At 42.9% G+C, this 23,948-nt stretch overlaps 1 protein-coding gene across 1 annotated transcript in view; it reads right to left on the minus strand.

The window, feature by feature from the left end:
• Nucleotides 1–23,948, minus strand: part of MAP1S (microtubule associated protein 1S) — a 108,173-nt gene that overhangs the window by 54,835 nt on the left and 29,390 nt on the right. Inside the window, exon 3 of the mRNA XM_077270568.1 lies at nucleotides 2,257–2,339. Coding sequence (XP_077126683.1) covers nucleotides 2,257–2,339 — 83 coding nt within the window. The remainder of the gene's footprint in view (nucleotides 1–2,256; nucleotides 2,340–23,948) is intronic.

A 23,948-nucleotide genomic window follows, 5' to 3' on the forward strand; every position in this document is an offset into this window, starting at 1 on the left:
ATGGCGGATCCCGAGTACAGGTTAAAAGTTTTTTCCCTCCCATTTTCCTCCTCTAAACTTGGGATCTATCTTATGGTCCAGCATGGCGTCTTATTGTCCAACAAATATGGTAATTACAATCTTGCCATTTAATATACAGCACTTGCAAAAATCAAGAGACCACTGCACAGTATTATAAAAATCAGCTTCTCTACATGTCTGACAGCCATTCCATTCCAGTGTCAGTTGAATTCCAACCAGAGTACACCTCATTCTACTTAATGTGCTTCTGATTAGGTGATCACCTGAACCAAATCTTACTTAATGAAGGAAAGTCTAAACACTGCTGTGGTCTTCACAAACCTCTTGCAATAGGACAAGCTGGATGGCAAAACAAGTGCTAGTAATATCCCAAAAGTAATAGGAAGGAAAAAATAACTTAACTATGCCAAAGGCATTGAAAAGTCTTGAGTGAGGAAAAGAAGAGCTCAATTCTGGCCTAACAGAGGGACACCGTGAGCATCATGTTGCCTCCATCCTTAAAATTTCGAAGATGGCAGTTCGTTATAACAAGGTCAAGCAGCAGACAATGGGGACAACAAAGCTACAGACCGGCAGAGGGTGAAAACGACTCTCCACCAACCGGGATGACCGCCATCTTATTCGAATGTCACTCAGCAACCGCAGGATGACATCAAGTGACCTACAAAAGGAATGGCAAATGGGAGCTGGGGTGAAGTGCACGGCAAGAACAGTTCAAAACAGGCTCCTAGAGGCAGGACTTAAGTCATGTAAAGCTAGAAAAAAGTCTTTCATCAATGAGAAGCAAAGGAGAGCCAGGCTGAAGTTTGCCAAAAACCATAAGGATTGGACCATAGAAGACTTGAGTAAGGTAATTTTCTCTGATGAGTCTAATTTTCAGCTTTGCCCAACACCTGGTCGTCTAATGGTTAGACGGAGACCTGGAGAGGCGTACAAGGCACAGTGTCTTGCACCCACTGTGAAAATTGGTGGAGGATTGGTGATGATCTGGGGATGCTTCAGCAAGGCTGGAATTGGGCAGGTTAATCTTTGCAAAGGACGTATGAATCAAGCCGCATACAAGGCTATCCTGGAAAAACAGTTGATTCCTTCTGCTCAGGCAATGTTCCCCAACTCTGAGGACTGGTTTTTCCAGCAGCACAATGCGCCATGCCACACAGCTAGGTCAATCAAATCCTTGTCATGGGCAGCCCAATCTCCAGACTTGAACCCCATTGAAAACCTCTGTAATGTAATCAAGAGGAAGATGGAAAGTCAAAAGCCATCAAACAAAGAACTGCTTACATTTTTGTACCAGGAGTGGCATAAATAAGGTCATCCAAAAGCAGTATGAAAGACTGGTGGAAAGCATGCCAAGACATATGAAAGCTGTGATTAAAAATCATGGTTATTCCACAAAATATTGATTTCTGAACTCTTCCTGACTTCAAACATTAATATTGTTGTTTCTAAATGATTATGAACTTGTATTCTTAGCATTATTTGAGGTCTGAAAGCACTGCATTTTTTAGTTATTTTGACCATTTCTCATTTTCCGAAATCAATACAAAATTTAGTGTTTGGAAATTCGAAGACATATTGTCAGTAGTTTGTAGAATAAAAGAGTAATTTACATTTTACTCAAAAATATGCCTATAAAGAGAAAAATCAGACAAACTGAAAATTTAGCAGTGGTCTCTTTTTTTTTTTTAAACACATTTTATCATATATAAAAAAAAAAAATTCGATTTTTTTTAATTTTTTTAAATAGAATAAAAAATTACTTTGCCTCACTGATATAATATACCGTAATTAAATTTATCCAACCAGTAATCTCTACACTATTACCTGTATAACTATACCAACACAGTAAGAGAAGAAAGGTTTCCATTTTTTTCAAGCACATATAAATTTAGTGGTATGCGAGATAAAAGGCACATGTTAAAGACACATGTTTATAGACATTTTTATTAGTTATAAACCCTCAAAGAAAAGGGGGTAACAAACAACTTTATTGAGAAAAGATAGGTTAAAAATGTTATGTGACGAAAGAAAGCAAAGGCATTCAGCCTTGAAGGCTATATTTGTATCTAACGTTGTTACTGGATATACAGCATACTAGGGATTCAAACAGGTATGGTCAGTATTGGATTTGATAAGCGTGGGGAAAAGATGCTAAAATAGTGATCTCTATTAAATCTGTGTTGCCATCTAGAAGTTAAAATTGGTTTAAGCAGTTCCAAAATATCAACATACCTCATCACATACTGATAGCTTCGAAGGGTTAATCAGAATCAATGTTTCTAAAGTGTCACTTGCATGATGAAGACTTCTTTGGCCTGGAACCAAAGAGCAGAAATAAAAATATTAATAAAATAGTTATTTTTTTTTTTTTATTTCTGACCAATTAAGGCAAAATTCAATACAACAAACATTTACAAGAAATAGAAAGGAGAGAATAAAAAAAAACAAAAGGCAAAAGAATAACGTGTCAAACAGCAACAACAACAACAACAAAAAAAAAATAGAGCAATCACTCATTGTATCCAGTGCTCATCCAGCACAGAACCTTTGGGTGATTGTCTATTTACAAACAGTAAGTGGGACCATTGCAAAAAAGTGTCTACAGTGGTCCCATGCACAGTGCGGAGCTCTGATGCTAGTAGCCGTGATGGTTACCGGTCAGTGTGATACTCTGACAGTCAAAGACTACACTATGTGCAGAATTATTAAGCAAGTTGTGTTTTAAATCACATGATACTTTTTATATATAGATGTTGTCCTACTCCAAGCTGTTCAGACTTGAGAGCCAACTACCGATTAAGTAAATCAGGAGATGTGCATCTCTGTAATGAGGAGGGGTGTTGTCTAATGACATTAAAACACTATAAGGCGTGCTTAGTTATTAGGCAACTTCCTTTCCTTTGGCAAAATGGGTCAGAAGAGAGATTTGACGGGCTCTGAAAAGTCCAAAATTGTGAGATGTCTTGCAGAGGGATGCAGCAGTCTTGAAATTGCCAAACTTTTGAAGCGTGATCAACGAACAATCAAGCGTTTCATGGCAAATAGCCAACAGGGTCGCAAGAAGCGTGTTGGGCAAAAAAAGCGCAAAATAACTGCCCATGAATTGGGGAAAATCAAGCATGAAGCTGCCAAGATGCCATTTGCCATATTTCAGAGCTGCAACATTACTGGAGTAACAAAAAGCACAAGGTGTGCGATACTCAGGGACATGGCCAAGGTAAGGAAGGCTGAAAAACGACCACCTTTGAAGAAGAAACATAAGACAAAACGTCAAGACTGGGCCAAGAAATATCTTAAGGCCACGTTCACACTTTGCGGCGTCCCTCTGCGGGTTCTCCCGCAGCGGAATTGATAAATCTGCAGGGCAAAACCGCTGCGGTTATCCCTGCAGATTTATCGCGGTTTGTTCCGCGGTTTCCGCTGCGGGATTACTCCTTTACTATTGATGCTGCATATGCAGCAATATGCAGCATCAATAGTAATGTTAAAAATAATAAAAACTGGTTATACTCACCCTCCGATGTCTGGATCTCCTCGGCGCTGCACGCGGTGCTCCGGTTCCAAAGTTGCTGTGCCGAGAAGGACCTTCGTGACGTCACGGTCATGTGACCCGGGCGTCATCACGGTCATGTGACCGCGACGTCACCGCAGGTCCTGTTCACACCGGCCGGCCGCGTGCAGCGCTGAGAGGCGAGTATAGCATCATTTTTTATTTTTATTATTTTTTTTACCCCAAATATGGTTCCCAGGGCCTGGAGGAGAGTCTCCTATCCTCCACCCCGGGTACCACCCGCACATTAACCGCTTACTTCCCGCAACGTGGGCACAGCCCCATGCGGGAAGTAAGCGGTTCAATGCATTCCTATGGGTGCAGAGTCGCAGCGATTCTGCACAAAGAAGTGACATGCTGCGGGTTTTAAACCGCTGCGTTTCTGCGCGGTTTTTCCCGCAGCATGTGCACAGCGGTTTCCATAGGGTTTACATGTAAATGGAAACGCTATGGAAACTGCTGCGGACCCGCAGCATCAAAATCGCTGCGGTTCCGCGGTAAAAACCGCAAAGTGTGAACATGGCCTAAGACTGACTTTTCAAAGGTTTTATGGACTGATGAAATGAGAGTGACTCTTGATGGGCCAGAGGCTGGTTCAGTAAAGGGCAGAGAGCTCCATTCCGACTCAGACGCCAGCAAGGTGGAGGTGGGGTTCTGTTATGGGCTGGTATCATCAAAGATGTACTTGTGGGACCTTTTCGGGTTGAGGATGGAGTGAAGCTCATCTCCCAGACCTACTGCCAGTTTCTGGAAGACAACTTCTTCTATCAGTGGTACAGGAAGAAGTCGGTATTGTTCAAGAAAAACATGATTTTCATGCAGAACAATGCTCCATCACATGCCTCCAACTACTTCACAGTGTGGCTGGCCAGTAAAGGTCTCAAAAGAAAAAATAATGACATGGCCCCCTTGTTCATCTGATCTGAACCCCATAGAAAACCTGTGGTCCCTAATAAAATGAGAGATCGACAGGGAGGGAAAAAGCCGGATTACTCACCGGTAATGCTCTTTTAATGAGTCCACGACAGCACCCCACTGGAGAGAGGGATCCGCCCCGCAGGAACAGGAAACCTATTGAGAAATAAAAGAGGGCGGTCCGCCTCTCCTCCTCAGTTTTGATTTCAGAGTACCCGGAGGACCGCCAGTATTAGGCAAATATCATTTATTTCATTCTTTAAACTTATTTGCTTATGATTAAAAGGAATTTACTCAATCCGTATTATATTGATCTAGGGCGGGATGTAAGAGGGTGCTGTCGTGGACTCATTAAAAGAGCATTACCGGTGAGTAATCCGGCTTTTTACTCTTCGCCACGACAGCACCCCACTGGAGATCTTTCAGAGACCATCACCTAGGGAGGGGACCACCGTGCTGAGGACAGTCCTGCCAAAGTCTAGGTCAGAAGTTGACGATAGGTCTAGCCTATAGTGGTTATAGAATGTAGAAGGAATTGACCACGTTGCCGCCTTACATATAGTTTCAATCGGGACGTCTCCCCTCTCTGCCCAGGAGGATGCCATCGCTCTGGTGGAGTGTGCCGTTATGCCTTCCGGAGGGATTTCTTTCCTCGCGGAGTAAGCCAGTCTGATAGATTCTCTGATCCACCGGGATAAGGTGCTTTTTGTTACTCCATGACCCTTCTTGACACCCTGGAAGGAAATAAACAGAGCCCTACTCTGTCGCCAGCTGCTGGTCTTTTCAATGTATTTTAACACTACTCTTTTAACGTCTAGAGTGTGATATTTTTGTTCTTCAGGAGTGGATGGATTACTGAAGAAAGTGGGCAAGATTATTTCTTGTGACCTGTGGAATTTTTTCGCTACTTTGGGTAGATAGGAAGGGTCTGGTTTAAGAATTAGTTTATCCTGAAAGGTTAACAAAAAAGGTGGATCTATGGAGAGTGCTTGGATGTCACTGATTCTCCTAGCTGAAGTCAGTGCTACCAAGAGGGCCGTCTTTAGTGATAGACATTTAATTGATATTGAGTCTATTGGCTCGAATGGAGAGTCTGTTAGGGCTTGTAAGACTAAATTTAAATCCCAGGGTGGAATCCTAGGTATGTTAACTGGATTCATTCTTTCGCAGGCCGTAATAAATCTGGATACCCATCTATCCCCCGCGATGTTATGGCCATAGAGGGCTCCTAGTGCTGAAACATGAACCTTTAAGGTGTTTACAGTTAGACCCAGTTCTCTCCCTTTTTGAAGAAATTCCAAGATAGAGTATATAGGAATTTCTGATGTATTGGTAGATGTATGGAATTGCAGGAATTTTTTCCATACTCTCGTATAGATTTTTGTGGTGGAGGGTTTCCTACTATGGAGAAGTGTATCAACCAAACCCCCCCGAGAACCCTCTTGACCTTAGCATCTGCCTCTCAAGTTCCAGGCCGTCAGGTGAAGATTGTCCACCTGAGGGTGGAAAAACGGACCTTGGAAGAGAAGATTGGGCGTTGAGGGGAGGACCCAAGGATCTGAGATCGACATAGTCTGTAGCCATGAGAACCATGGTCTCTTGGGCCAGAATGGAGCTATCAGTACAACTCTCGCCCCTTCCTCCCTGATTTTGCGTATGACTTGAGGTAGCAATATGATCGGAGGAAACGCGTACGCCAGACTGAACTGCCAAGGGGCTTGGAGAGCGTCCAGAATGTCCGGATGATCCGCTGGTGATAGGGAGGCGAATCTCTGAACTTTTCTGTTTCTTCTTGTGGCGAAGAGATCTATCTGAGGACGGCCCCAAAGAGATACTATGTCCAGGAAAATTTGTTGGTTTAGACACCACTCCCCTTGTTTTAGGGTGTGTCGGCTTAGAAAGTCCGCCTGCTGATTGCTTGCTCCTCTTATGTGCAACGCAGTAAGGGATGCTAGATGATTTTCTGCTAGATTTAAAATTTCCGTAGCAGAAGACATCAGAGTCTCTGATCGCGTACCTCCTTGACGGTTTAGTTACGCCACGGTGGTGGTGTTGTCGGACAGGACTCTGACGTTTTTCCCCCGAAGCTGTGGGAGGAAATGGTATAAGGCGTACTTTACAGCATTTAGTTCTTTGAAGTTAGAGGAGCTGCAGCTTTCCTCTATGCTCCATGATCCCTGGCAATAATCATTCCCCATATGAGCGCCCCATCCATGAGGACTGGCGTCAGTGGTTATGGTATGAGATGGCGTTATTACCCATGGAACCCCACTCATCAAATGGTCTGAGTCTAGCCACCACTCTAAGGAAGTTAAAACCTCCTGAGATAAGGTTATTTTTGCATTTAGATGACCCAATAACCGTTTATCCTCTTGTAAAACTTGATGTTGCAGTGTTCTAGTGTGGTGTTGAGCCCATCTTACTGCAGGTATACAAGAGATTAGAGACCCTAATAATGACATAGCCTGTCTTAGGGATATACGTGGATTGTTTATTGCGGCTAGGACTTTGTGTCTGATCAGTGAAATTTTTACCTGTGGCAGAAGACACTTTTGAGATATAGAGTCTAAATGGAACCCCAAGAATGCTTGACGGGAAAGTGGAGTGAGTCTGGATTTGTCGGTATTGATTATCCAGCCCAGGCCCTGTAGAGAGGAAATTGTGTGAGCTAAACGGTCAGTACATTGAGTAGCTGAATTTCCTATTACCAGAAAATCATCCAGATAGGGCACAATCAAGGTTTCCTTCTGGCGAAGGTAGGCCATCACCTCTAGCATTATCTTGGTGAAGATCCTCGGTGCTGTTGAGAGGCCGAAGGGCAGGGCCACATATTGAAAATGATGAACCTCGTTGTTGATTTTTACCGCCACCCTGAGGAATTTCTGGTATCTGTTATGAATAGGGAGATGATAATATGCATCTTTTAGATCAATGCCCCCCATCATACAATTTGGGAAGAGGAGCTTTATGGTGGATCTAATGGACTCCATTTTAAAGGTATAATTTTCGATAAATAAGTTGAGTTTTTTAAGGTTAATGATTGTCCTGAAAGAACCGTCGGGTTTAGAGATTAGGAATAGGGGAGAGTAGAACCCCCTACCCTCCTGTCCCACCGGAACTTGGACTAGGACCCGTTTTGATAATAGGGTTTGAATTTCAAGCTCTAACGCCTGTTGCTGTATAGGCGAGCTGAAAGATGTTATAATATAAGACTCGTGGGGGACACGAGAGAATTTTAATTTAATTCCATCTCGGATGATATTTAAAACCCACGAGCTAGATGTTATCTTTTCCCATTGAGTGGCGAAAAACTTCAATCTACCCCCAACTGGTATATCCTCAGTATTTGTTATCTTTTGAGGGGTTGGGTCTTCTGAACATGGTACCTCTCTGCTTTTCATCTTTAGCGGTCCATGTTGTAGACCTATCCGTTTGCTTTCTTTTGCCAAACGGTCTCCTTTTGAAGGCTCTCCTATAAAAAGGAATGGAAGAGTCAGGAAAAGCTTTTTTCCTGTCTTTCGCCTTCTTTAGTATGTCATCTAGAGTTTTGCCAAAGAGGAACTCACCCTCACATGGGATGGCGCATATTTTAGATTTTGACTGCGCATCGCCCTTCCAGCTTTTCATCCATAGTGCACGCCTTGCGTTGTTTACCAGACCTGCAGACCTTGCCGCTAACCGAAGGGAGTCCGCGGATGCGTCCGCCATGAAGGCTGCTGCACCCCGTATTAAGGGGATGGCTGCCCGTAATTTCTCTCTTGGGGTTTTATTCTCAATTTGTTGGTCCAATTGATCTATCCATATGAGCATTGATCTGGCTGTGCAAGTGCTTGCTACTGCTGGCTTAAATATTCCCGTAGTTGCCTCCCAGGATCTTTTTAGGGAGGACTCGGCTTTGCGATCTAGAGGATCCGAGAGCAGTCCCGCATCCTCTACAGGCAGAGTTGACTGCTTCGAGGTAGAGGCTACAGCAGCATCAACTTTAGGGACTTTTGTCCATGTGAGAAGCTCGTCGTCACTAAACGGGTATTTTCGTTTTGACGATGAGGGTAAAAAGCTTCTCTGATCTTGCTTTTCCCACTCCCTTTTTATTAACGCTTTCACTGCCGGTATGACCGGAAAGCATCTCCTTTTTCTCTCTGCCAAACCCGCAAACATTATATCTTGCGTGGTTTGTGCTCCTTTTGTCTCTTCACACCCCATAGTGTCTCGTATTGATTTCACTAAATTGTCCACACTTTCCACCGGGAAGCAAGGACGTCCCTCAATTTCAGACGATGAAGATGATGATGATGATGATGATGATGACGACAGGGAGGCGTCTGAACACACAACCTGGTCACTGTCTGAATTTGACGAGGGTGTCGGTATTTTAGGTTTGGCTTTATGCGGTTTATCTTGGGATATGGCTCTTAATTCTTCCCTGATAATGGTACGCAAGTCCGTAATGGACATTGCCGCTCCTTGTGTGGTCTCAGATATACAGCCTTGACAAAGTTTTTTGGGGTATGAGTCGGGTAAGGGCTGGCTACATAGAGCACATTCTTTATGTTTTGTTTTTTCACGTTTTTTACCCTGACCCGTGCGCTGATGAGAGAAGGAGGAGGGAGAGAGAGAGAGAGGGGAAATAGCATTAGCTTAATAGGTAGAGTCACTCACACTCACCCAGTGAAGCTGATAATACCGGATCAGAAGCCCGAGATCCTGTCCTGGATCTGATCACCGAACCGCTCTTATGACCGGTGTCTGAAGATCCTTTGCTGGGACGATCTTTGGCAGGGGGTACTTGGTCTCCTGTTTCAGGGTCCATGGCACCTGGGGATGACATCTTACATCGCCAGATAGTAGCGCTCATTTGATTTAAATATGGCGCCTAAGCGTCCTCCATCTTGCGCATGCGCAAGGACCGCACCTTCCCCCCCGCCGCCGGCCGCAGCTTGGATACTCCGGAAGTTCAAACTATACTTCCGGGTAATCCTTGGTGGTGGTCGGCGCGTGCGCAGTCCGAGCCCCGGACTCACTTCCGGAACGCTGTCCTCACCTGCTCAGCGAGGATTCCGGCGCCTGCTATTGCCACCTGCTTCGGAAATGATGCCCGGCGGCCTTACCCGGACCAGGTCATCATCCGGGCTTCTGTCAGGCGAGGAGGGAGCCGTCAAACGGATCTCCCCCGACGCTGCCTCTGGACTGCAGCCCCTGCCGTTCTTAAAAGACACCGCACAGGCGGCGTGCATGCCCAGGTATTTTTCCTTCATAGAAATTTTGTCGTTCCTGCAGGAACAGGAAACCTAAACTGAGGAGGAGAGGCGGACCGCCCTCTTTTATTTCTCAATAGGTTTCCTGTTCCTGCGGGGCGGATCCCTCTCTCCAGTGGGGTGCTGTCGTGGCGAAGAGTAAAACAGTACACCTCTCGGAACAGTGTCTGGGAGGCTGTGGTGGCTGCTGCAGGCAATGTTGATTGTAAACAGATCAAGCAACTGACAATCTATGGATGGAAGGCTGATGAGTGTCATCATAAAGAAAGGTGGCTATATTGGTAACTAATTTTTGGGGGTTTTGTTTTTGCATGTCAGAAATGTTTATTTCTAAATTCTGTGCAGTTATATTGGTTTACCTGGTGAAAATGAACAAGTGAGATGGGAATATATTTGGTTTTTATTAAGTTGCCTAATAAGTCTGCACAGTAATAGTTACCTGCACAAACAGATATCCTCCTAAGATAGCCAAATCTAAAAAAAAAAACACTCCAACTTCCAAAAATATTAAGCTTTGATATTTATGAGTCTTTTGGGTTGATTGAGAACATAGTTGTTGATCAATGATGAAAATAATCCTCTAAAATACAACTTGCCTAATAATTCTGCACAGAGTGTAGAAGGGCTGCAGAACCATCCACACTAGATAGCAGGATGAGATTAAGGTTTGTATTTGGTTTTACATCATTTGCTCCTGTTTGTATTTATTTAGTCCAGTTTTTCAGAAGTTGGAATACCTTTTTGAGGCAAATAAGTGTTCATTTAACCCCTGGGCCATTTTCAGTTTTTGTTTTTTGCTCCCCTTCTTCCCAGTGCCATAACCTTTATAGTTTTTGGTCAAAATGGCCATGTGAGGGCTTGTTTTTTGCAGGACGAGTTGTACCTTTGAATGACACCTTTGGTTTTAACATATCGTGTGCTGGAAAACTGTAATTGACAGCGGCATTTAACTAGTTAACAGCTGTGGGTGGATAGCGATTCCACCTGCGGCTGTTTCGAGCACATGTCAACTGTATATATATCAGCTGACATGTGCCAGGAAAGGTGTGGGCCCGCACCAAACAGGCTGAGTCCGACATCAGCGTACTACTAAGCCCCTGATTCGACCTGAAAGATAAGAAAAAAAAGTTTTATTATACTCAACGGGAGGCGGTCCAGTCCGATGTGTGTCCTCCCATCTTCTTATGATCGCCGCCCTCCTGCTTGCTTCAATGCTCCCCGGCATCGTGCTCCTGCACAGGTGTACTTTGTCTGCCCTGTTGAGGGCAGAGAAAAGTACTGCCGTGTGCAGGCGCCTGGAAAGGTCAGAGGCCCAGCGCCTGCGCACTGCAGTACTTTGCCCTCAACAGGGCAGATAAGTACACCTGTGCAGGAGCGTGATACCGGGGAGCCATGAAGCAAGCAGGAGGGCGGTGATCATAAGATGGGAGGCGCTCGGACACGGACCTGCGACAACCATCAGACCGGACCGCCCACAGACTGACACCAAATACTGACTGGTTTTCTGACCCATCAATACTTTAACCCCTTAAGCCCCAAGGGTGATTTGCACGTTAATGACCGGGCCAATTTTTACAATTCTGACCACTGCCCCTTTATGAGGTTATAACTCTGGAACGCTTCAACGGATCACGGTGATTCTGACATTGTTTTCTTGTGACATATTGGGCTTCATGGAAGTGGTAACATTTCTTTGATATTACCTGCGTTTATTTGTGAAAAAAAACGGAAATTTGGCGAAAATTTTGAAAATGTCGCAATTTTCCAACTTCGAATTTTTATGCCCTTAAATCACAGAGATGTGACACAAAATACTTAACAAATCCCACATGTCTACTTTACATCAGCACAATTTTAGAACCCAAAATTTTTTGTCAGGGAGTTATAAAGGTTAAAAGTTGACCAGCAATTTCTCATTTTTACAACACCATTTTTTTTAGGGAGCACATCACATTTGAAGTCATTTTGAGGGGTCTATATGATAGAAAATACCCAAGTGTGACACCATTATAAAAACTGCACCCCTCAAGGTGCTCAAAACCACATTCAAGAAGATTATTAACCCTTCAGGTGTTTCACAGGACTTATTGTAATGTTTTAAAAAAAATATATATATGAACATTTAACTTTTTTGTCACAAAAAGTTTATTTCAGCTCCAATTTACTTTATTTTACCAAGGGTAACAGGAGAAAATGGACCCCAAAAGTTGTTGGAACAATTTGTCCTGAGTACGCCGATAACCCATATGTGGGGTAAACCACTGTTTGGGCGCATGTTAGAGCTCGGAAGGGAAGGAGCGCCACTTGACTTTTCAATGCAAAATTGACTGGAATTGAGATGGGACACCATGTTGCGTTTGGAGAGTCACTGATGTGCCTAAACATTGAAACCCCCCACAAGTGACACCATTTTGGAAAGTAGACCCCCTAAGGAACTTATCTAGATGTGTGGTGAGCACTCTGACACACCAAGTGCTTCACAGAAGTTTATAATGCAGAGCCGTAAAAATAAAAAAAATATTTTTATTTCACAAAAATGATCTTTTCGCCCCCAATTTTTTATTTTCCCAAGGGTAAGAGAAAAAAATTGCACCCCAAAAGTTGTTGTGCAATTTGTCCCGAGTACGCTGATACCCCACATGTTGGGGTAAACCCCTGTTTGGGCGCACGGGAGAGCTCAGAAGGGAAGGAGCACTATTTTACTTTTTCAACGCAGAATTGGCTGGAATTGAGATCGGACGCCATGTCACGTTTGGAGAGCCCCTGATGTGCCTAAACAGTGGAAACCCCCAATTGTAACTGAAACCCTAACCCAAAGACACCCCTAACCCTAATCCCAACCATAACCCTAACCACACCCTTAACCCTGACACACTCCTAACCCTAATCCCAACCGTAAATGTAATCCAAACCCTAAACCTAACTTTAGCCCCAACCCTAACCCCAACCCTAACTGTAGCCCCAACCCTAACTGTAGCCCCAACCCTAACTGTAGCCCCAACCCTAACTGTAGCCCCAACCCTAACCCCAATGGGAAAATGGAAATACATTTTTTAAAATTTTTATTATTTTTCCCTAACTAAGGGGGTCATGAAGGGGGGTTTGATTTACTTTTATAGTGGGTTTTTTTAGCGGATTTTTATGATTGGCAGCTGTCACACACTAAAAGATGCTTTTTATTGCAAAAAATAGTTTGAGTCTCCACATTTTGAGAGCTATAATTTTTCCATATTTTGGTCCACAGAGTCATGCGAGATCTTGTTTTTTGTGGGACGAGTTGACGTTTTTATTGGTAACATTTTCGGGCACGTGACATTTTTTGATCGCTTTTTATTCCGATTTTTGTGAGGCAGAATGACCAAAAACCAGCTATTCATGAATTTCTTTTGTGGGGGGGGCGTTTATACCGTTTAATGTTTTGTAAAATTGATAAAGCAGTTTTATTCTACGGATCAGTACGATTACAGCGATACCCCATTTATATATTTTTTTATGTTTTGGCGCTTTTATACGATAAAAACTATTTTATAGAAAAAATTATTTTTGCATCGCTTTATTCTGAGGACTATAACTATTTTTTCGCTGTTTTTTGCGGGACAAGATGACGTTTTCAGCGGTACCATGGTTATTAATATCCGTCTTTTGATCGCGTGTTTTCACTTTTTGTTCGGCGGTATGATAAAGAGTTTTTGCCTTTTTTTAGGGTGTTCACTGAAAGCGTTAACTAGTGGGACAGTTTTATAGGTCGGGTCGTTACGGACGCGGCGATACTAAATATGTGTGCTTTTTTTATTGGTTTTTTTTTAGGTTAAGAAATGTATTTATGGGAACAAGATTTTTTTTTTTCTTTATTTAGGAATTATTTTTTTTTTTTATTTTTTTTTTTTACACATCTAAATATTTTTTTTTTACATTATCACATTGTCCCAGGGTGGGACATCATGCTATAGTGACAGATCGCTGATCTGACACTGCAGAACACTGTCAGATCAGCGATCTGATGTGCACTGCTCCAGGAGCCTGCTCTGAGCAGGCGCTTGTAAGCCACCTCCCTGCAGGACCCGGAAGTAGCCCCGTGGCCATTTTGGATCCGGGGCCTGCAGGGAGGAGACGCTCGGTACAAGGTGAGCACATCGCCTTGTACCGAGGGTTTCAGGGAAGCCCACAGGTAGCCCCTCCCTGCGCGATGCTTCCCTATGCCCCCGGAACACTGCGATCATGTTTGATCGCAGTGTGCCGGGGGTTAATGTGCCAGGAGCGGTCCGTGACCGCTCCTAGCACAGTGCCGGTTGTCAGCTGCAATAGTCAGCTGACACCCGGCCACGATCCCCCCGGGAGCGCGGCCGATTGCATATGATGTACTATCCCGTCACTGGGAATTAAGTCCCACGTCACCTCGACGGGATAGTACATCATATGGGATTAAGGGGTTAAAACATATTAGAGTGGTCTTTTATTGTGGCCACACTAAGGCTCACCTGTGCAATATTCATGCTGTTGAATCAACATCCTGATATGCGACACCTATGAGGTGGATGGATTATCAAAGAAGAAGTGTTCACTAACAGATTTAGACAAATTTGTGAATATTTGAGACCAAAAGGCCTCTTGTGCGCATAGACAAAAAGTCTTAGAATATTGAGTTCAGCTCAAAAACAGAAGTGTTGAGTTTATATCTTTGCGCTATATTATATAATAGCTGAAGAGCCCGGCGTTGCCCGGGCATAGTAACCAACTGTGGTTAGATATAACAAATCATAATGATTATATTGCACAAAAAAACATTTCACGTTATATATTCAACACTACAGATTTGCACCGCAAATTAACTAAATGATTACCCAAGTATTGATAGTATTTTATTTTCAACTCATTCAAGAACCTTTTGATAAACATTTTGGTTTTTCCTTGCGGTGCAAAGATAAACAGATTTTTGCAAATTCCACCTCTTGAACAGGCCACGTAAAGTTGACCATGAGAAAAGCATGGAGATTGCAAATCGAACCCTACTACTTTTCAAGTACTGTCCCTGAGACTTGTTAATGGACATTGCAAGTGCCAGTTGAACTGGAAACTGGAAGCGATTAAAATCAAAAGGCAAATCAGATAGAACTGTTGAAATGAAAATGTCCTCTCCTTTTTTACATCCTGTCAATGACTATTTGGACGGATCCGGAAAAAAACAGATGAAACGTGTGACCATCAGGCGCAATCCAGCGCTAATAGAACTCTATGGGAAAAAAAACGGATTCGGTGTAAAAAAAACCCTGATCCGTTTTTTCTCAAAACTTGCCAGATTGTGCCTGAAACAAAAAATCTGATGTGTGAAAGCAGCCTTATATATGTTAACAGGTTCTTAATCAAGAGTCTTGTTCTATTACACAGCCTTGGTGGATCTAAATTTCTCAACAGCAGAATAGATGCTCCAGGTTTTAGAAAGTTTCTGCGGGCTGTGTATCTAATTCTATCCTGTGTGATACTGTCTGCTGAGTGGGGAGATTATATATAGATAGAGGAGTGTGAGTGTGAGTGTGTGTGTGTGTGTGTGTGTGTGTGTGTGTGTGTGTGTGTGTGTGTGTGTGTGTGTGTGTGTGTGTGTGTGTGTACGTACGTATGTCTCCCCACCCACCGAGTTGCACTGAAATTTTTTTTTTGCTTTTTCTCCACTCATGGTTAGTGGTTGGGTGAAGACATTTATCATCAAACTACTGTTTTCTCTTTGTAAATCATAATGACAAACGAAAAAATCCAAATGACCTTGATCAAAAGTCCACATACCCCAATTCTTAATACCGTGTATTGCCCCCCTCTAACATCAATGACAGCTTGAAGTCTTTTGTGGTAGTTGTGGATGAGGTTCTTTATTTTCTCAGATGGTAAAGCTGCCCACTCTTCTTGGCAAAAAGTTGTCCAATTCCTGTAAATTCCTGGGCTGTCTAGCATGAACTACGTACTTGAGATCTCCCCAGAGTGGCTCAAAGATATTGAGGTCAGGAGACGGAGATGGCCACTCCAGAACCTTCACTTTGTTTTGCTGTAGCCAATGAGAGATCGACTTGGCTTTGTGTTTTGGATCGTTGTCATGTTGGAATGTCCAAGTACGTCCCATGTGCAGCTTCCGGGCTAATGAGTGCAAATTTGCCTCCAGAATTTGCTGATAACTTGCTGCATTCAACTTTCCTTCAACTTTGACCAAGTTTCCTGTGCCCGTGTAGCTCACACATCCTCAAAACATCAGTGATCCACCTCCTTGCTTTACAGTAGGAATGGTGTTCCTTTCATCATAGGCCTTGTTGACCTATCTCAAAATGCAACGCTTATGGTTGTGGACAAAAAGTAAAATTTTGGTCTCATCTCTCCAAATTACCTGGTTTCAGAAGTTTTGAGGCTTGTCTGTGCTTTTTTGCATATTGTAGGCAAGATACTTTGTGGCATTTGTGCAGTAATTGCTTTCTTCTGGCGACTCGACCATGCAGCCCATTTTTCTTCAAGTGCCTCTTTATTGTGCATCTTGAAACAGCCACGCTGCTAGTTTTCAGAGAGTCCTGTATTTCAGCTGATGTTATTTGTGGGTTTTTCTTTGCCTCCCGAGCAATTTTCCTGGCAGTTGTGGACGATATTTTTGTTGGTCTACCTGACCGTGGCTTTGTTTTTACAGAGCCCCTGTTTTTCCATTTGTTAATCACAGTTTGAATGCTGCTGACTGGCATGATCAATTCCTTGGCTATCTTTCTGGATCCATTTCCTGTTTTATACAGTTCAACTACCTTTTCCTGTAGATCCGTTGACAATTCTTTTGCTTTCCCCATGACTCTCAATCCAGAAACGTCAGTGGCTGGAAGAAAGATGCAAGAGTCTGTCTGGATCCCAGAAACTCACTTAGCTTTTATGCACACACTCTGATTACAAGCAAACAGGTCACAGGTGAGGATGTTAACTTTAGTAGCCATTCAAACCCATTTGTGTCAACTTCTGTGCATGTTCTCAGGCCAAAATCACCATGGTATGTGAACTTTTGATCAGAGTCATTTGAATGTTTTGGGTTGTCATTACGATTTGAAAAGAAAAAAAAAAACACAGTAGTTTGACAATAAATGGCTTCACCCAACCACCAACCATGAGTCAAGAAAAAGTTTTGGTGTTAGCATTCATATTCTCAGAAAAAAAAGGTCAAGAAATAAAAAATTCTGCCGGGGTATTTAAACTTTTATGCACAACTAATTACCGTATATACGCAGAGTTTTTCACCCCCTGCGGCTTATACACAAGTCACGGTCCCAGTGCGGAGGTCCCCGGCGTCTCCAGAACATGTCCGTGCTCCCCTGCAGCCTCTAAGTATTCCGGTGGCTGCTGACAGGGTATGTGTTGGCACCAGGGCAAGTGCCCGTGTCCTGAGGAGACGGGGACACCGGCGCGCTATGGGAGACAGGTGCCTGTTGCGCCGCTTGCTCAGGCCCCCGGGTACTTGCGATATTCACCTGTCCCCGTTCCACCGCCGCGCTGTGTCTTCCGCGTCCTTTAACTGACGTTCAGGTCAGAGGGCGCGATGACGTGGTTAGTGCTAACTCTCTGCCTGAACAGTCACTGCAGAGAGCCGGCAACGCTGAGGAGCAGCGGTCAGCAACGAGAGGCGAGTATGTCTTTTTTTATTGCAGCAGCAATATAGGATATAATGATATCAGAATAAACTACACTGATATGATGAGCATCTTATGGGGCCATCATCAACCTTTATGCAGCATTATATGGGGCATACTTTTCTATGGAGCATCTTATGGGGCCATCAACCTTTATGCAGCATGCTGCATTTCCCACCCTAGGCTTACACTCGAGTCAATAAGCTTTTTGTGGCAAAATTAGGTGCCTCGGCTTATACTCGAGTATATACGGTATATATGTTTTATCTTTCCAATACCCTAACCCAAATTACGTTGAAAACATTTGTCAAAGAGAGAAAGCTATTTTACTGACTTGAGCATACACGAAATTTATTCCAAAGCTGATGAAAATGTCAAACTGTAGCAGAGCTCTATTGCCACCTAGTGGTATAAAGGTAGAAATACAGATACATTGTTGCCTGTTGTGCATAGGTAATGATTCCACCACAAACAAGCTCAGCCTTAGACTAAACTTTTGTACTCCTGCAGGGGAGCAACCGAAAAAGCAACTTTCAATTGACATCATAAACAATATTCAAATCTGCTTAGCAGAATAAAGCAATAACTTGTGCTCTTATTACGTGAACATAGGAAATGTATCTCCCAAAGTTCTAATAGAACTAAACCCATATTCTTCTGCACTCATCTTTCACTGAACCAGTAACAAAAAGTTACCAGACGCCTCTTCTTCGCACCAGTGACCCAAACCTTAAGAACATCTCCAAAATCCTTTATAATACTTTGAAACTGCAAAAACTCTGTTGCTTTGATCACTTTTTGTCTTGACCACTGCAACTGTACTATCCAGTCTTCTTCCCAACAAACTAGGCCCTCTCTAATCTATTCTGAATGCAGCACAAAAGGTCCACAGCAGGACCTCCTAATCTCGTCTCCCAAGACTTTTCTGGTGCAGTGACAGTCCTTTGGAATATATTTCCCCAGAAAATCCACTTAAATTTCCGCTGTACACAATTTTAAGCAAGCCCTAAAAGCAGCACGGTGGCACAGTGGTTAGCACCGCAGTCTTGCAGCGCTGGAGTCAGGGGTTCAAATCCCACCAAGGACAACATCCTCCGGGTACTCCGGTTTCCTCCCACATTCCAATACATACTGATAGTGAATGTAGATTGTGAGCCCCATTGGGGACAGCGATTATAATGTGTGCAAACCGTAAAGCGCTGCAGAATAGGTTAGCGCTATAGAAATTAAGATTATTATCCCGTTTCCTCCACAACTAATATCCATTTTTTGCTCCCCTTCTTCCAAAAGCCATAACCTTAATTTTTCGGTCCACATATCTGTATGAGGGCTTGTTTTTTGTGGAACAAATACTACCATTGAATTAAACCATTCATTTTATCATGTGATGCACTGGAAAGCGGGATTCCAAGTGTGTCAAAATTGTAAAAAAAAAAGTGCAATTTGCTAATTTTTAAATTTAATTTAGTCACTATATGGTGAAACTAACCTGGCAATATTATTTTCCAGGTCAGTACAATTACAAAGATACCAAACAAGCATAGTTTTTTTTTTTCATATACTAGTTTATTAATTAAGAACAGCATATAGTTACAACATTTCTAAATACAACCAAAGAGGTAGTTTTTAGTGATGAGCGAGTGTAATCGTTGCTCGGATTATCCCAAGCACGCTCAGGTTGTCTCCCGAGTATTTGTGACAGCTTGGAGATTTAGCTTTCCTTCCCGCAGCTGCATGATTTACAGCTGCTAGACAGCTTGATTACATGTGGGGATTTCCTAGCAACCAGGCAACCCCCACATGTACTCAGCCTGGCTAACAGCTGTAAATCATTCAGCTGCGTCAACAAAAACAATCTCCAAGCCGTCACAAATAGTCGGGAGACCACCCGAGCAACGAGTATACTCGCTCATCACTAGTAGTTTTCATTATAGTGGTACAGACCATAGTGATCCTGTCAAAAGGTTTCAAAAATATCAAGATATGTTAAAGTTAAATCACATATCAGACTAGCCCTTTTATTTATTTTTTTTAAAGAAAAATATGACAACAAGTAGTTCATTAACTTCTTGCAATCAACTTGGGCTTTGTAAAGCCTGACAAAGGAAAGAAAAGAACTTTTAGTAGAAAATTATAGTAAAATAGAAAAGTCAAGAAGAGATCCTAAAGGGAGAGGAAGAGATGATCAAGGTTTAGTAATCCACCCAGATTCAGGTATGTACAACTACATCACGACAGTAGGATTGAGGAGTACTCCGGAGAATCTCTGAATAAAATCCATCCTTTCCAAGTACGGAAAAAGTGGTCAGCTAATTTTATGAGCAGAAAGTCTTTCCACGCTATACAAAAAAATCCATTTCAAGAGACCATTCTTGGATAGATGGAGTGATTCTAGAACACCAGTGTCTGGGAGTGACTGTTCTAGTGGCGGATAAACAGTGTCTCAGCAATCCTCCTTTGATCAATTTAAAAGACCCTGGTATCATAGAAAGAAGTCCAATCTGGGGAGCTCTAGATGATGATTCCCCTTTAATGTGTTTGTGACATCAAAGAAAGCCTTTGCTCCAGAGGCCACTTATTTGAGGGCATTCCCACCAGATATGAAGCATTGTGCCTTCAGCATTTTCACATCTCCAGCATTTATTGGAGACAGAGGGAAAAATCTTATGAAGATCTGCTGGGCAACGATACCATCTAGTTATGATTTTGTAGGTTTTTTTTTTGAGCTTTGCAAGCCAATGGAAGTCTGTGTGTGCGAAAGAATGTTTTGTTCCATTGCTCCTTCGAGAAGCTCATCCCAATTCCTTTCTACTACTATTTCTTGAACCATAGGAGCTCTGTAATAGTCTGAGAAGGCAAAATATAATATATTTGAGAGATCATATGCTTGGGTGCAACTTCTCTGATCAGCAACGAATCAAACTGAGAAGGGTCAGACTTGAGCACGGCTGAAGGGAATCGATGAATGAATGGAAATGGAGGTATGAAAACCAAGGCATGGTTTGATTGGGGTAGAGAGCTTTAAAGCTCGTTTAGCGATGGTATATTAATGAAATTTGCAAGGACCTGATGGAGTCTAGTTTTATAGTTGAAAACCAGGAATTTACTCATTCCAACTCCATAGGGGAACTCTGGATTGTCAATGATCGGCGTCATAGATCCTGGAATCTTAGAAATCTTAAGTTTCTTTACCAATTGGTCTCAAACTCTGAGAAGATCAACTGTTAATGGGGGTATTGGTCCCTTTGAAGAACAAGAGTGTTTAGAAATCCAGGGTAGAGAAGTGAAGTCTAGGCACGATAGAAATAACACTAGTGTGACCCAACGCTTCTGATTCGCACCATGAAACCAGTACACCATCCGCCCCGGCACAGCTGCAGCATGATAAGAGTTCACCATTCAGGAGGCAGGCCCAAAGCCGCCGGCCCCTTCCCCCCTCCTTGAGATTTAGATCTAGTCAAAAATTTAATGGTCAGTCTCGATCTTTTTGATCTCCAAATGAAATGGTAAGACTATTTGGTTGCTTAAAAAAGGAACAGGGGAGTGCAATTGGAACCGCTTGAAATACATGAAGCAGTTTCAGAAGAATGTCCTTTTTTAATACATTAATTCTACCGAACCAGGATAATTGTGTTTTGTCATAAGCCTTGAGCTCAGCTTTGACACAACTGAGCAAAGGCTCATGATTCAGATGGAAGAGCTGGGACAAGATTGAGGGCTATTGGACCCCAAGATATTTCACAGAACCATTGCACCAACGAAAAGGAAAGGACCCCTTTAACAATTGTGCCTCCTCCTGTGGGATATTGATGTTCAAAATCTGACTTAGAACGATTTACCTTAAAATTACTCAAGTCGACTATATGTCTCAAATTCCTTCAGAATAGATGGCAGTGATGTTTTAGGATTAGTGATATACAATAGGTGGTCATCTGTGTATGGCGCCAATTTATGAGCTTTGTGCCCTAATGGGATTCCTTGAATATTGGTGTTTTTCCTGAGGGCCATTGCCAGATGTTCCATCACAATAATGTTCAGTAACAGGGAGAGTTGACACCCCTGTCTTGTTCCATTCGACACTCCAAAAGATTATGAAGAGGTGCCATTGCAGCAGACTTTGGCAGAGGGGTCTTGATATAAAGCCATTATTTTGTTGAGAATGTTGGGACCTAAATTGATTTGTTTAAGAGTACGATGTAGAAACGGCCAGCTAACCCGGTCAAATGCTTTTACAGCATCAACCAATTGAAAAAGATCCCAGCATGTATTCTGTTTCGTATAGGACATAAGCAGCATCGTTTTAATCGTGTTGTCTCTTGCCTCCCTCTGGGGCACAAATCCTACTTGATCGTTGTGCATAATATGAGGCATCAGGGGGCTTATCTGGTCGTTATGATTTTAGAGAAAAGTTTAACATCAATGTCAATTAAAGATATTGGCCTGTAACTTGAGCATAATGTTTGGACTTTGCCAGGTTTTGGTATCACTGAAATATGGGCTTCCAGAATTGGTCTGGGAAAAGGGTTTGAATTCGAACTGAATACTTTGGTTAAGAATGGTGTTAATTGCGTAGCAAATGTTTTATAAAATTTGGCAGAGTAACCATCTGGACCTGGGCATTTATTAGATGGTGAGCTTTTGATGACATGAAGTACCTCTTCTTCAAATGATTGCTCTAGGGATACCTTTGTGTCATCCCGTATTGAGGGGAAAGCAGTGTCTCATGTATTGATCAATTTTTAAATGAAGTTAGGTTGGTGACATATCTACATATTGATCCTAAATATTGTACAGGAAGCTATAATATCCTCAGCAATTTGTTTGGATTCACCGATTACGGATCCTGTGGCATCCTGTATCGATTGGATAAATGTCGTTGGGGCTTTAGGATGGATGCTTCTGGCTAAAGGGCCACCACATTTGTCTGTAAATTCATAAAAACGGCTGTAACCTTTCCCTATGTTTTGAGTAGCTTTGGTCTAGAAGTCTCTTCAGGTCATTTTTTTGGTTGTTCAAGTTAATCAAGATATCAGAAGAAGGATTTTTTAATGGGATTGATCAAGGGAATGTATTTGCTTCAAATGATTTTCTATCGCATGGGTTTTTGCTTTCTTAAGTCTAGTGCCTTCTTTGACTAAGACACCCCTAATTATGCATTTTAAAGCTTCTCATTGGATGGGGAGGGGGGTATCATTCGTAACATGATGATGCAAAAACTCAGAGATGGCTTGTTCTACAGCATTTTTGGCGTTAATGTCTTCAAGAAGGTTTGGGTTTAAACGCCAATGCCAGGGTACAGAGATGGGTGGCTGGAAAGTAAAGAAGATGGGAGCATGGTATGATCAGGTCATAGTGCCTACAGAAGCGGAGGGACCTCAGATAAGCAAATGATGACTAAAGGTACCTTCACACTAAACGATATCGCTAGCGATCCGTGACGTTGCAGCGTCCTGGCTAGCGATATCGTTTAGTTTGACACGCAGCAGCGATCAGGATCCTGCTGTGATATCGCTGGTCGTTGAACAAAGTTCAGAACATTATTTGGTCGTCAGACCGGCATGTATCCTCGTGTTTGACACCAAAAGCAACGATACCAGCGATGTTTTACACTGGTAACCAGGGTAAACATCAGGTTACTAAGCGCAGGGCCGCGCTTAGTAACCCGATGTTTACCCTGGTTACCAGTGTAAAATGTAAAAAAACAAACAGTACATACTCACCTTCGCGTCCCCCGGCGTCCGCTTCCCACACTGACTGAGCGCCGTAAAGTGAAAGTGAAAGTACAGCACAGCAGTGACGTCACCGCTCTGCTGTTAGGGCCGGCGCTCAGTCAGTGCAGGAAGCGGACGCTGGGGAACGCGAATGTAAGTATGTACTGTTTGTTTTTTTTACATTTTACGCTGGTAACCAGGGTAAACATCGGGTTACTAAGCGCGGCCCTGCGCTTAGTAACCCGACGTTTACCCTGGTTACCCGGGGACCTCGGCATCGTTGGTCGCTGGAGAGCGGTCTGTGTGACAGCTCTCCAGCGATCAAACAGCGACGCTGCAGCGATCGGCATCGTTGTCGCTATCGCTGCAGCGTCGCTTAATGTGAAGGTACCTTAACCAAAAAGTAGTCGATTCTACTATATGAGTTGTAAACTGATGAGTAGTGGGTGTAATCTCTATATTTAGGATGTAAAACACACCACACATCCACTGCCTGCAATTTGAAGAGATTGTTTAACAGGAGGATAATTGTGTAGGGGGAATCGTATACTTACCCAGTGAGGAGTCCCACATATTATCCATTGTCAGGTTGAGGTCTCCCCCAAAATCAAAAGGCTTTTCATAAAACCCTCCAGTCGCCGCAGGTATCTCAGCCCGGTCCTCACCTGCTCTTTGTTTGGAAGATAATAGCTAGTGTGTAAATCAAAAACAAACAAAAGATCTTTAATAACAAAAACGTCCATTATCAGTTTCAGGCCTAGTAGGGTGAAGGGAAAATTTTTGTGAATAGCAAAACTGACCCCTTTATATTTAGCCATAGGATTCGAACTATGATACCAGGTTGTGTAATTCTTCA

The sequence above is a fragment of the Ranitomeya variabilis genome, chromosome 1 (assembly GCF_051348905.1).
Source record: "Ranitomeya variabilis isolate aRanVar5 chromosome 1, aRanVar5.hap1, whole genome shotgun sequence".
Lineage (NCBI taxonomy): Eukaryota > Metazoa > Chordata > Amphibia > Anura > Dendrobatidae > Ranitomeya > Ranitomeya variabilis.